The 16016-nt window shown below is 37.1% G+C and overlaps 1 protein-coding gene across 1 annotated transcript in view; it reads left to right on the top strand.

Moving 5' to 3' along the window:
* CPS1 (carbamoyl-phosphate synthase 1) overlaps window positions 1–16016 on the top strand; it is a 531928-nt gene that overhangs the window by 492309 nt on the left and 23603 nt on the right. Inside the window, exons 34-35 of the mRNA XM_044075706.1 lie at window positions 1793–1891; window positions 7644–7703. Coding sequence (XP_043931641.1) covers window positions 1793–1891; window positions 7644–7703 — 159 coding nt within the window. The remainder of the gene's footprint in view (window positions 1–1792; window positions 1892–7643; window positions 7704–16016) is intronic.

Raw genomic sequence — 16016 nt, forward strand, 5'->3', positions numbered from 1 at the left:
TATGTGTGTGTGTGTGTGTGTGTGTGTGTGTGTATATATATATATATATATATATATATATATATATATATGTGTGTGTGTGTGTGTGTGTATATATATATATATATATATATATATATATATATATATATATATATATATATATATATATATATATCTATATATATATATATATATATATATATATATATATATATATGTATGTATGTATATGGTTTACCATCAACATCTTGCAACAGTCGCTAGAAAGGTTATAACTAGAAATTGGAAAGCTGAAATTCCCTCCTTGTTTATAGAATTCAAAAATGTTCTTACTGAACTATGTCATTTGGAATTGATGACTTAAATCAAGAACCATCAGAGTATCTTCTTCTTATAATCTGTGGTCCAAATTAAAAAGTATATTAGACAAGAACCTTCCTAATATTTAAGAATAATTTAGCTGTTTAGTAGTTCTATGTTAAATTTTATTCAATAGACACCTATGTAAATACTTTAGTTGTTGTAAGTTTTATTTTTCTTGCATTGTTATACAGTTTCTTTATTGTATCTTTGTGAGTGATTATTTTATTGTTAAAATTCAATAAAAATTGTTTAAAAAAAAATCTCGCAACACACTTGTGCGAGTGATTACTTACGCTAATTAAAACACCGTAAAGTCCAAATTCTGACTGATCACAACACCGAATGTGCTCATTTCAGAAAGTTGACAGTCAGCAATATCGACTTTACCGAACCTACCTGGACTTCCAGTTATGCCCCCCCCCCCCACATCCCCTGCTAATTATATATACAAACTGCAAGATCACACTACAGTGAGGGAAAGGATAAATGTCTCAATCCCCACTGTAGTGGAATCTCCATTCAAAACAACAAATGCTGGTGCGGATTTAAACATTTACAAATCGACATTACGAATCCTTGGAATAGTGACATCTGACCATCCAAGGTCCACGTAACTGTTTTAATGTGCAGAAAGTACCACACTTGGAATTAAAACACATTATAATTGAATAACTAAAAGCAGAGATGACAATTACTTTTTTAGACGTCTAACAAAAACTATTAAAGCTTTAATAGTAGAATTTTTTAGTGCGAGTCACCCAGAATTCTACCTGAAACTAGTAGAATGCATTGTTGTGTGTAACATATTCAGTACTTTTGAATTGTAGTTGTACATCTTCTCTAGTGCTTCTTCACAACTGCAAATATGCACGGAGTAGAAGTTTTATTTCTCAAACAAGTATAATGCACATCAGTGAAGGAACACTCTGTGTAATTAGACCCCTACTGTTTATAGCAAAATTCACACATTTATATATAACTGCACAGCTGCGACATATCACTCTTTAGCACTGCATGAAGTTGTTTCCAGAGCAGTAAATCTTGACTTTAACCATACCTTTCAACTTCTTTACACAAGAATTCTGGACATAGCCACATAATATGGAGGCAAAGGCCCAAAATTAGGGACTATTTTTAATTATTACTATAATTCACTTAATAAGTTAACAGCACCAAACAATAGATTTTACATCCACATTTGTTTTCTGAATAGGTATGAACCTTTAATGTTTGTCATTATTGACTGACTATAATCCTTAGACAGGACAAAAATATGAAGCAGAATCGGGGATGTTCTCCAGAATCAGGGACAGCCGAGATATGACTAATTGATTAAAATGAGTGGCAGCATTAGAGGCTATATATTATTGATGTTTTATTATGTATAAATTCTGCTGAAGCAGAATCAAATATGTTCTATTGCACTGATGTCTTATTTTCTTTACAGGTTGCTTGCTTTGGGTCTAATATTTATTCTGCCTTCTTAAAGGCAATGCTGTCAACTGGTTTCAGACTACCAGAGAAAGGAATTTTGATTGGAATTCAGGTAGGTATTCCTAGAAACGTATGTGATCAGATATTCCTGCAACACTTTCCTTATTGATACGGCATGGCTGCAGAAGAAGTATGTGCAGTACTTGAGTGGTTTAAAAAAAGACCCCAGTATAAGCAGTTCTACAATTGCAAAAAAAAAAATAAATGCTGCAAAAAGTGGTACTAAAACATAGCATAACAGAAATTTAGTTTGTCTGGTGCTTAATCTTTAGATGTTTAACTCCCATAGAAAGTTTTTCTTGGATTACTGAGGGACAGGCATATCAGTGTTAGCTGCTCATGTTATTGCTTTTCAGTACCATGGACTTTTGTGTTTGTTTTAAATGCATTTTATCAAGTTAATGAGAATGTGATGCTTTTGAAAAGATTATATTCCATTTACAGTGATCTGTAAATGTATTTCATTACCTAAACACAAAGTAAAACAGAAGTTATGAGAAATTGGGGTATATGTGATCCTTTCATTTTTCAGTAATTGTGGCTTATAAACTGAAAGGATTTATATCAGTTAGCCATATTTTGGTGGGGAGGATAACTCATGACATTTTTCTTTTACTTTAATTTACATTTCAAAAGTACAGGCATGAATTCATATTTTTTTACATTCTTTTATTATATACGCTATCAGTATTACCTTAGGAAAATTTAAGTTCACTTCTGTGACATCCCCACTCTGGGCCAGTAATCATCGGCACCGGAGAGGGATGTTCACTTGGAACAAAAATGGATACACTTAGTATTTCCAGATGCAGCTCTCTGCATCAAGCACAATTTCCGTTAAGAACACACAGGGAACACAGTCAGTCCGGGAGCAGGGTCTTTTCTCTTTCTCTGTCTCTCTCTCTCTCCAGATCTCCAAGGAGACTCCCCACTGACACAGCTGTAGGATTGGGTTCTGAGCTGAGTGTCCAAGCCAAGTCCTCCAGCACCCTCTCTGTGAAACCAGTGCTTTGTGTCCCTGCTCCAAGCAGCTGATACACACACACACACACACACACACACACACACACACACACACACATACACACACACACACTTTGAGATTTGATTTACACACGCACACACACACACACACACACACACACACACACACACACACACACACACACACACACACACACACTCCTGGGAAAGGCTGATTTACTAGCTGTGCCCTCTTCTGCCCTGACTATAAGGTTGGTACACAGCCACCAGACACTCCAAAGTCAGCTACTCTAAGGCTCTTGCAAGAGTACCCAGTTATACTGAGGGAAATTAATATTAATACAAATGGTAGTTTGACCAACCGCAAGGCTTTCATGAGTGGCCAGAGCTCTCACCAAATATATATAAATACCCTCGGAGATTAAAATATTCTCTACAAGACCAGTCACAATGAAAAGTTTAAATATATTTAATATTAAATAAATAAAAGAACATGAAAAGACTAAATATCTATTTACGATAACCACCTGATTTTCAATCACAGGAAATATTAAAATTAACACCGTTGGACAGATTCACACAGTTACAGAAAAAACAATACTTAACTAATCTCAATATATTTTCCTGATTGATCTACAGAATTATTATTCCCTGGTTCCTTACTAGAGCAAGGCAAGATGAAGTAGGTGAAAGATCCTTCTTTGTCACGTTACCAGAAGAGAGGGCTCTGAGACTTCAGCCTCACCTAGTATTAAACATTATTTTTAATGATGGATTACAGAATGACATTAGATACATCTCGTCATCTGACTTCTGGTTTCCATGCTTCTACCTTGTCTAGAAGCTGTCATGATTTATCACATATGTGTCAATAATAACAGACACACAGAGCCTTGATAAGATGTGCTGCAGTTCCAGGAAGTCATAAAACAATTTAAAACCTCCATCCTTCCAGAGCAGCAATTAGTACACCCCAATGACAATGCAGGATGCTTCCTAGTACAGGCTTTTTGTCTCTGGCTGCCTTGAGAACTGTAAGATACAATCTTTATGGCCTAAGCCAGGTAATTTAATTTCAACTCTTTTCAAAGTATGAGATTAACCTGTTCTCTTTCACTATCCTCTGTTAAAAAATATACATTTAAACAGTTACAATAATACATGTATATTTCTTTTTCTGTTCAGCAGGACACACTGTTGGTACATTTTTAACACAAGCAGCTTTACAAATACATTTTTCTACACAAGCCTGTGTACAAATCAGTTTGATATACAAATGGTTTATAATTCTTTACAGAATTACAGCTAGCTGTGCTGGCATATGTTACACATCCACTACCCTACTTCTCATGCCATAGCTAGGAATACCTCACATTGTCACAACTTCATTGGGAGTATAAAGCATTTTTAAAGTTGACAGTATTGTTTTGGGCTGTTATTATTACTGATATTTCTGAAATGATACTGAGAACTATTGTTGTCTAATATTACTTGACTAATTACTACCAGCAAGTCAGATCTGCAACTTAGAGTGATGAAACCTTGACTACTGCTGAAATTATCTGTGTTTAGTTCGTGGCACAAGTGGTAGACCAGAGGGACAGAGTAGGGGAGGCAAAAGAATGAAGAAGCTTTAGTTTCTCACCTCTCTCTCACTTTCTAAAGGGGGGGTGTCCTCGGTGTATGGGGAAGTTTGAGATCTCGATAGAGACCTGGACTTGTTGCACCATAATCATTTACAAGGTGAGTTCAGGCAGAGGGTGATGTCGCCACATAGTCCTGGACCCCCCTCTTATAAGGCTGATTATCCCCTCACTCCTCATGACCACATTCTGAACGTCCATCGGGGAGTGGATTGAGTAAGTAAATGAGCCAGTGGTATGTCAACATAGCTCTACTGCTTTCCTGTCAGTGTGGTGATGATATTCCCCACCATTAAATATACAGGTTTTTCCTAGGGAAGGAGTCTCTCAGGGATCAAATTTCATTGTGTGAGGAGCTAGATGGATGAGGCAAATGGGAATAACTGATAGAAACCTGAAGTTGGCAGCAGGCTGGAAAAAAACAGAGAAATGGAGCAAAATAAATAAATAAATTATTAATTGATAAATAAATAAATAAAATTGTTACAGTTTAGCTTGCCCAAATCTTCTCCACTGTAGCTGTTTGTTTTAATGGTTAGATCTCTACAGTTGTCAAGTTAACTGTAACTTAATAGCATATCTACTTCATGCCATTTGCTTCTGAAACTCAAAAACAACAAAAAAAGTTCAGTGTACTTAATAGGTAACTGTATGCTAATGAGACTGACCCATTCACCTTTTTGGTCACAGGACACCATTGGCTAAATCTATTACACTGATTAGATTAGAATGAGGTATGGGCAAACATTGCTGGAGTACAAATGTAATTACCTTTTTGTGCTCTAAGATTAGGGAGGTGATCTGTGCAATGGCATAGCTACACATACACATGTGTACCATAAGAACTTATAAACATAGGAACAGTAGTTGGCTAGGAATTGAAGTGACCATATCATGCCTTGCAGTGTACACATTTAAGCAGACAGACTTAATAATCTTGTTAATCCTTACAGGCAGCTAATAGTGCTCACCTCCCAAATAAAGTAGGGCTGTATGTGATAACTCCTCCCAAATAAAGTAGGGCTGTACATGATAACGCCTCCCAAATAAAGTAGGGCTGTACATGATAACTCCTCCCAAATAAAGTAGGGCTGTACGTGATTACTCCTCCCAAATAAAGTAGGGCTGTACATGATAACGCCTCCCAAATAAAGTAGGGCTGTACGTGATAACTCCTCCCAAATAAAGTAGAGCTGTACGTGATTACTCCTCCCAAATAAAGTAGGGCTGTACGTGATAACTCCTCCCAAATAAAGTAGGGCTGTACGTGATAACTCCTCCCAAATAAAGTAGGGCTGTATGTGATAACTCCTCCCAAATAAAGTAGAGCTGTACGTGATTACTCCTCCCAAATAAAGTAGGGCTGTACGTGATAACTCCTCCCAAATAAAGTAGGGCTGTATGTGATAACTCCTCCCAAATAAAGTAGAGCTGTACGTGATTACTCCTCCCAAATAAAGTAGGGCTGTACGTGATTACTCCTCCCAAATAAAGTAGGGCTGTACGTGATAACTCCTCCCAAATAAAGTAGGGCTGTACGTGATAACTCCTCCCAAATAAAGTAGGGCTGTATGTGATAACTCCTCCCAAATAAAGTAGAGCTGTACGTGATTACTCCTCCCAAATAAAGTAGGGCTGTACGTGATAACTCCTCCCAAATAAAGTAGGGCTGTATGTGATAACTCCTCCCAAATAAAGTAGGGCTGTACATGATAACGCCTCCCAAATAAAGTAGGGCTGTACGTGATAACTCCTCCCAAATAAAGTAAGGCTGTATGTGATAACTCCTCCCAAATAAAGTAGGGCTGTACATGATAACGCCTCCCAAATAAAGTAGGGCTGTACGTGATAACTCCTCCCAAATAAAGTAGGGCTGTATGTGATAACTCCTCCCAAATAAAGTAGGGCTGTACATGATAACGCCTCCCAAATAAAGTAGAGCTGTACGTGATTACTCCTCCCAAATAAAGTAGGGCTGTACGTGATAACTCCTCCCAAATAAAGTAGAGCTGTACGTGATAACTCTGGTCTAAATTTGTGTCTACCCATCCAATTATCATGACTACATGCAGACAAAGCAGTACTTTGCATAGTATAATTAAGTTATCAAAAGTGATAACTTTTGCCATAGGCTGGAAATATGTCAAGTTAGGAACCTATCCCACTGGCACACCTTGTTTTTTTGTTGAAGTAAGTTTGGGTCCTCTGTACAGGTGCCTGTAAAGCCAGTGGCTTTGTGAAGAAATATGAGGTTAAATAGGACTGGATCTTTCGTGGCTCATGAAGCGAGAAGCAGATTGCGTTGGAACAGCCATTAGGCTGGGGAGTATAAGGGGAGTTGTAGTCATTTACCAGGATAGTTGAAGGATATAAGGCCTTTAAATTTTTTGGCTAAAAACTGTGAGTTTTTCCAGTTGAGGAATGTGACTGGTGCTTCAACAAAGTATTCGTTTAAGGTTGTATGCACTTAAACAACCAGCTTATTATATGTTTTTTATTTTTTATATTTATTCCCCTAACAGATTTGTTTGTTTCTCAATTGAATTGCACAGGTTATAGGTCACATTAAAGGTGGGAAAAGTTTTGAAATGATTTATTGTGGTGTCATTTTTTTATATCACAAAAAATGGCCTTTTAACAGGGGTATGTACACTTTTTATATCCACTGTATGTATGCAGTCTGAAAGCTATTAATGGTATTGATGTGCCATCATTGACAAAATGTCTGTTTCCCCCACTCTGTCAGGCTATATCTGGTTGATTTAATAACCCTAACCCTAACTTGGCACCTTATCTTATAATAGCCCTTTCCATAACACTACCACTACAAAAGACACCTTGAGCACACACTATATACAACGGCATACACACACATGCACAGCACAGTGTTACATATACTCCCTTCCCTAGTGATAATGCTAACCCTAATCTGCAAGCATAAACATATGTGTGTGTGGGGGGCAGGGGGTGTAGTTATTATCTATATAATTTACACAAACAGAATCATGTCAGACCAGTATCCAGACATGTCTTACCTAGCTTGATTTCCAGTGTTCCATCATTCCTTCTTAAGCTCCTATTTTTAATGACAGCGGTAATCATGGTACTGCTATATTTTCATGAAGCTTGTCTCATTGTTTTTCCTCCGTTTTGACAGTGTATGTTTTTCTTTAATAGCATTCCTTCCGGACTCGATTTTTGGATACAGCACAGCAGCTACATGAGCAGGGCTTTAAGGTATGCTTTTTTTGTACATTGATTATGACAGCCTTTTTCTGCTTGTTTAGCATCATTCATGAAGTACCACTTTTCACACAACAGACAATAGTTGCTGAAAAGCACATTATTAATCTGAATGGTAGCAGTAAATTTCTTATGGTTATTTTTGAAAAATGTACGCATTTAGAGTTCATACTTGATCAAGTAGTTTACTTTCTGAATTTTCTATTAATTTTATCTTAGTAAGTTAAATGTTATCAAATCCTGTATGAAAGAAACCACAATCCTATGAATTCAGCCTGTCCAATCTGACATGTGGGTCCTCGATCTCCAACTTGGATCCAGTCTGGCCAATTTAGTGCTCCAGCCTTGAGCACATCCTAAATGTTTACCCATAATGCCTTGTTGTCCCTAACTCAGATCTTGTTTGCCACCTCTTGGAGAATGTGGATCTAGGCAGATAAGTGCTGCACCTGCTATTTCTCATTTAAAGATAGGTGTAAAGCAACTTTCCATCCCTAGGGCCTTTGTTAGTTACATTTTTTTCTTAGATTAGTTACTATAGATTATTTTAATATTTCCTGAAGAAATTAAAGTTTTCTTCAAGCCTTCATCTTGTGGCCTTGTGCTATCTTATCTCCCAATTTTTGTGGCAGTTCTTAGTGTTAGCTTTTTAGTCGTAGTTTATTAAAAATATTATGGTAGTTTTGTGATGCACTTTTCTAAATTCTAATAATATAGGAAGGAGTCTCTGTGAAAGATTTCTGATTTAGTGTTGCATTTAGTATTGCTAATTCTTAGAATGGATATAGAGACATTCATGTGTGTGTGTGTGTGTGTGTGTGTGTGTGTGTGTGTGTGTGTGTGTGTGTGTGTTTTGGTGTGACTCAGTGTTATTTACTATTTTTGTTAGGATGGATCCGAAAGCTTCCAGCTTCAAGAATTTCTCCAAATGTGGGCATGAATTCCCCCACAAGATCCCGTGAGTTGTGTGTGGTCTTGTGGGGGAATTCATGTCCACATTTGGAGAAATTCTTGAAGCTGGAAGCTTTCGGATCCATCCTAACATCACAAAACTACCATAATATTTTTAATAAACTACAAATCCAAGTAGAAAATAAAATCCAGTTGAAGGAAACACTTGCCGGACAAAAATAGCACTCAAGAAAACTTCAGACCTAAGTGTTGAATAAAACTGTATCCCCTCTTTAAGTACAATCAATGTAAAATCACATGACACAGCTCAAAAATACAATAAGTTCTCTATAAAGATATATATCATTTTATATACACAGTAAAAATCATCTACAAAAATATAAGGTTTCCATTACATAACTTATCTAAAAACATATATAAAAATATATATACAAAAAAGTCTATCCTTACGAATTCTTTTGTGTTTTAGTTTTGGGTTTTGGGCTATAAATATCATCTATTCAAATAAGGAGGGGGGTGATATTAACAATGCCTTACAGATGAGTGAATATGAATAGATCATATTACTTCAGGCAGATGTTAAACCTGGAGTTAATACAAATGTGAGTCTTAAGCCACAATCCTGTGGGTTCGAACTAGTAAATAGGCTGAGTCGGAGCCGACATTCGGCTCCGAACCCACAAGTGAAGAATGTGAGGTGAGATGGACTACATACATCTAACGTTATGGTGAGTACATAACTAATTGTTTTTAAACATAAAAGAATATCCTTACTCATGGTTTACCATGACATGAAACAGATGTGTAAGAGGTATAATATCCAGAAGCTACTGAATTCCATTTTTGGAGCATTCTCCAATCCCCTCAATTCCCATTGTGTGCTGTTTCACCCAATCAGGCAAATGCTGCTATACCAGAGGTTCTGTCTCTCTTTTACAAGAAAGAGCCATCCATGAGGTCCCACAAGACCCTCAGGATTATGCTTCTTTTTGGTTTCAAGGAAAGCAATGGACCTCTTGCCCATTCTGGACCTAAGCCACCTAAATCATTACATCAAAATGAACCACTTTTGAATGGTCATGGTGCAGTGTGTTCTTCCTTGTCTTCAGAAAAATTGAATGGATGTGCTCTGTAGAGCTTCAGGATGTTTACCTTCACATAAAGATAGAGAAAAGTTCCAGGAAATTCCTACACCTCCATTTAGGAGCCAGTCATTTTCAGTTCAGAGCCCTGCCATATGGTCTCCAGGATGTTCACCAAATCCATAGTGATGGTAGCAACCCATCTACGACTGCTGGCATTCAAAATATTCCCATACTTGTATGACTGGCTGACACTTTCATGGGTCTCTTCTTCAGGCAAAGGGCTACATACTCCATCTTTGTGCTTCCCTAGGTACCACAGTTAATCTAACGTAATTCAGCCTGAACCCCAACTCAGAGTATAGTTTTTCCTGGGTTATCATTTGAACACAACATTATCACATCATTGACATTGGTAGTTCCAGCCCTTCTGGAAGCCGATCACCCTCCGGGAAGATTGGTGTTGATAAGCCTTAGGATTAATGGTACAATTTTCAAGATACCACATGAGACTTCTGCAGTGATTACTCCAATCCCAATGGACTCAGAAGTATGACCATCTGTCATTTCCCATCAGCATAACTCACTTGTAAAGAATTCATCTAAAATAGTGGCTTCAGTACCCTTTGGTAACAAAAGGCAGACCCGTCCATGTTAGGGAGAATAGTCCAAGGTACTTGGTCAAATTCAGAAGCTTGTCTTCACATAAATGTACTAGAGATAATTGTGGTTCTGCTTGTGTTGCAGGAAATACAGGACTGGCTTCCTCTAGGGTTGATAAACATTCAGACAGACAATTTGACAATAATCTGGTACATAACCAAGGAGGGAGGCACCAGATCTTACCCACTCTGCAGAGAAGTCATGAGAGTTTGTCAGTGGGCAATAGCCTCTCACCATTTTCCAAGTAAAAGGAGGAAAAGGCGTCAGAAGTCACCAATAACAATAGAAAAAAATAACAGAAAAAAAGCGCCCGGATAGCCATTTCCACAAAAACACATTTATTGACAGGTATTAAGCACAGCATAGCACTCACCATTTCCTTATTGCAGCACACATCCACAGAAGGCTCAACAATTTGTAGACAGATTAGGCAGGAATCTCCTTCCTTATAAGTGGTCCCTAAGAATGGTGATAGCAAAGGAGATTTTCAGTTGCTGGGGCAAACCATGCCGTGAATTTGTGACTATTTTGCCATTCTCCCTTACCAGGGACAACACCTCAGGGATGCCCTTTCCAGTCATTGGCTTCTGGGGGATACTGTATGAATATTTCTTAAGTCTGCTCATGATCAAATTCATACAAAAAGTCATTCGGTGCAAGGCAACAATCATCCTCCTTGCCCCATTCTAACCCAGAGACATCTAGTTCCCCTTTTAAAATGTTAACTGAAGGAACCTCCATGGTGCCTAGGTCCGATACTGGATCACATTTCTCATCCATCCTAGAAGCCTCACCCAGATCTACCCAAGCGGAAACTAACTGCATGGTTTCTCCAGTTCCACTGATGGCACGGAATACTTCCTTTTCTTCTGACACGTTACATACAGTATATATAAGTCTTCACAGAAATCATCTACACATAAGGTGTTATCACAGTTAAGTGGAAAAGATTTACCTTACTCATCTCATAACATGCAGCCTTTTTCAGCTTTGGTGGCAGATGCTTTACTTTTCCTGTCTTCCTCGTGTTTGACTGGATCCAAACTCTTTAGTATCAAAGTACAGTTAGCAGCCATTTCATCCTTTTACAGTGGGTTCCAGGATTCTTCTTTAGTTTCTAATAAGTTATGTAAAGCCTTTTTTTTAAAGAAACATTACATTGGAGGCCTACCTTAAACGATCCAGCCCCTCCTTGGGACTTAAAGTTTGTTTTGGAAGCTCGGTCCAGACCTTCATTTGAGCCTACCCTTTCTGTGGAATTAAAATTCTACTCTCTGGAAAACTGTACTGTTAGTGGCCTTCACTTCAACCATGAGGGATACAGAACTATATGCTTTATCTTCTGTTCCTCTATATATCGTATTTCATAAGAATAGAGTTACTTTTAGAAGCAATCCTTGCTTTCTTTCGAAAGTAGCTTCTGAGACTAAATGTTCGCAGTCCACACGTCTTCTACTGTTCTTTCCAAGTTATAAAAACAAGGGAGAATATATCCTGCATACATTGGATGTACATAGGCAGCTTCACTTTTACTTTCACAGGACAGATTTCTTCAGAAAAGATGAATAGTTATTTGTATTTTTGTGCACATAATAAATTTGGCAGAAACATTTCTAAGATTTCTCTGTTCAGATGGTTGCTGGTTTGTATTTCCTTTATCTACACTTCACAGATTAAGTCCATGCCTGTCAAGCCTAAAGCACATTCCACTAGAGCCGTCATAAACTCAATAGCCTTTTTTAGAGCTTTGTCCTTGGATGAAAGTTGTCAAACTGCCACTTATTCTTTAACACATACATTTGTCAAGCACTACAGATTAGACTGTATGTCCAGAGCTTCCTTTGGGGCTTTTTTCCAGAAGTGTCTCCTGTTTTAAGGCCACCAGGGATTCTGGTAACTGGGGATTCCAACCTATATGTCAGATCAGGCGGACTGAATGAATAGGATATGAATGTTATGTACTTACCATAATGATAGATACCTTTATTCCAGTCCATCCAATATGACAACCTCCCCTCCTTCCCTTGCCATTATGTGGATCTAAGGACATTCATTCTGAGTCAAAGGCAGTATAAATGTACTTGGCTATAGGTGCTAAACTCAATCTGAGTTAGTCAGGGAGGAGAACTGCATTATTGGTAGTTAAACATTTAGGAAGAGCACGTGGCTGAAACAGTAAATTTGCTGGATTGGCCCCAAGCTGGGGCTCAAGGACCAATATGTCATATTGGACTGACTGGAATGAAAGTCTGTGTCATTATAGTAAGTACATACATTTATGTCTTAGTAAATGTGTGACTATATTCATTTTTCCAAAATTGCCTGGTGAAAGTGATGTGGAACATTCTTAATGAGGTACTTTCCCATTCTCAATCTTTGATGCAACCTTTGATTTTGCATTAGCTGTCAAAGGTCAAAAGCCTGAAGGCATTTTTTTTAAATTTTATTACAAGGTTGTTTTAAAGAGTAAAGCTTCTATCATTATTCATCATGTCGGGGACTAATCATCCCTTAATAAATGCAACAAACCAAATCCCAATGTTTTTGCTGATAGGAAGTGTAACTGTAATTGCTTCTTCTGTTTCTGTAAAAATCCTGACTTTGAGCTTTTGAACTTTGCTATATTGAATAGTCCTTCAGCCTTCGGTACCAGTCTATAGTTTTAAAAATGTCTGTCTACTACATCGACAGCGAGTCTGTTTCATAGTTCTGCTACACTGAAGACCTGTGGAATTTTACATTGCATTTCCATCTGATTTTGGAGGCATGCTGCCCTTTACAGTGGCACTGGAATCTTCTATTTTTGTATTTTGATCACAGGCAGTAAGAGTAGTAAAATAAAATGTAACTTAAGCAGTGCGTGCCACATGAATGTACTTACAGTTTGTTCACACTGTTAAAAGATAAGGTTTGCACTTAGTTCAGCTGTCAGCTTTCATTATGTACCACACTATGCAGCTGATCATAAGCACATTGGAAGCCTGGAAAGGTTTTAGACATATTTGCTGGATGCCTTATAGATGGATACTGATGACAGATGGACTGCCTATCCTTCATTCAGTTAGAATCAAATAAACTTTTTCTAATATAGCCCAAAAATTATTTTACCCTGATAACATTCAAGAAAATATCACTGCATGGAAAAACATTAAAAATGGTGATTACAAGATTACAAATGAAAATTTGAATAAAATAGCCTATGTAGGGCACACACCACCATTATGGGGATTTTGCAATCCTTACCATACTGCTAAGTAGATGTTGCCATTTCTTGGAGAAAATGCAAATACATTTTAGCATAGAAATCAGGTATTTAACACTTTCCTTTCTTCAGTAGATGTGCAGCAGAAAAGTAGAATTTTTGATGCAGAGAGCTGACATTTGTCTTGTTTCAGTCAAGTGACAATTACTTGTAGCTAGTTGATGCTTCTCATTTTCACTACCTGAAGACTGGAAATGCCTTCTCATTTTCACTAACTGAAGACGGGAAATGCTATTGTAGAGGCAGTAGTAAAGTAGCCTAGTCAGCCCAAGATGGGAAACACACAAGGAGGCTTAAAGTGAGATAGTTTCATCAGCCAGGTTTTTAGGGACTTAGCTGGGTATTAATCTTCACTTCAGAGGTACTTTTTCTATGCATTTACATTAAGAAGTTCCATGATCATCTGTCTTGTGGAAGAAGGCGTTTTCCTGGTCTCTTTGAGTTGGGAGTCACTCCAGGGAGCTTAAAATGATTTTTTAACGGCCAGAAGGTATGGGAGTTAGTTTTCAGCTTTTTTCTTCTGCTATAAATTAGGAGCATTTTTGCAGAGCTGTTTACTGCTCAGGGGCAGTTAGCAGTACCCTGTATAGTAACAAATCTATAAAACTAGTACTCAGAACTTTAACCGGTAACACAGAAAGGCTTTTGAGTGGAGCTAAGCTTAAACACCAAACAACATTGAGATCATACCACTATCTAACATCTAGCCATCATGCTAGACACCACTCAGGAGACCTCTGTAAAACCAAGAAACCACAATAAACGAACCACTAAAACCACCGGTGGAACAGGAAACACTGTCAATATGGTGGTGTAGTTGCCAATAATTCAAATGAATTCTTCAGAAAAAATACACCACTGTAATCAAACATATAAATCCACAATCTGCTAAGGCACGTAAAACACTGCTCCAAATAAAGCGGATGCTGCGAACACCGTTTATTACTAATAAAACAAAAACACTGAAACGATGACCTAGGTTTCGTCCGTCTCCACAGACTTCATCAGAATACAACAAAGAATGTACTAAGCCACTTAAATAGTAACTGTGAAGTTAATTATCCAGTTACACAATTAATCAATACAACATTTAAAACATGAATAAAATGCAGAACAATACATACAATAAATGCAGTAGAATCATAATATATGTGCAATATCAATTATCTTATACAATGGTTAATAAAAATAATTAGAATTAAATTTAAAATTTAATATAATGTTTAATATAAAATGATGTGTGTGAAAAATATGTAATACACATATGAAAATTGTATGTATGTATATGTGTGTATAAAATGCAAAGATGTTAACTATGCTTATCCACATAAATATAAATATATATAAATATAATAATGTAATAATTTAACACAATTATATATATATATATATATATATATATATATATATATATATATATATATACTATCATGTGTATCATAATTTATAAGTTGATTATAATGTAACAATAATATAAATAATGTAAATTCATAATAATATGAAATATATTAGATAAAAACATATTATTTTAATATATTCAAACTGTAATTATTAACATTATCATTACTAATAATCCAAGACCCTAAACCATAATAACTCAACCCTAATACAGGTCCTGACAATGTGGATTTGCAATTTCTTAATGTCTCTGTGGTCATCTTAGTAGATACGAACATCCTGAGACAATATAGCAATTGTCTCATGTACTCAGACAACCTTTTAATCCTTAAAGAAACTATCATAGTATTCCTAAGATGGGCATACATAATTTCCTTGGAGGCAAAAATCTTGCTTACAGACAAGGTTGTCAAACACACACACACACACACACACACACACACACACACACACACAAACACACACTACATCCTTCGTACATACCATTCATCACACACATAGACCTTCTTATGCTAAGGCACTTAAAAAAAAAATCTCTCCAAACCTCAAAGACCTCCTAAGCTGTCAAACTGCAATACCTACCCTCAGCAATCACTAAAACACACACCAGAAGCAACACCTAACATCCCATGTAAGCCTACGTCTGATGATATGTCAAGAACAAGGTCTATACGGCAAACTAAAACACTTTACCTCGTACTCTTGTCACAAGGGATTTTATTGTATGACCCTCAGATACTCCTCTCACCAGGCTGGACAAGGAGAAGATAATGGTTAGCTGCTTATCTGGAGCCAGGATCTGCAATATCAAGCACACATTCTGGTCACTGCATCATACGTTCATAGGTAGGTACTAGGCTATCTGCCCGAGGGCCTACGTAAGCCTAGCCAACAAGGTTCCCTGGCTTACGCCACCCAAGAAAGTTATTTTCATGTGCCACTGTCGAGTAGAGACACAGAAGTGATCCCTGGGGTGTATTTCCTGTTTCC

This window comes from Protopterus annectens, chromosome 6.part1 (assembly GCF_019279795.1).
Source record: "Protopterus annectens isolate FY-2018-M chromosome 6.part1, PAN1.0, whole genome shotgun sequence".
NCBI lineage: Eukaryota > Metazoa > Chordata > Ceratodontiformes > Protopteridae > Protopterus > Protopterus annectens.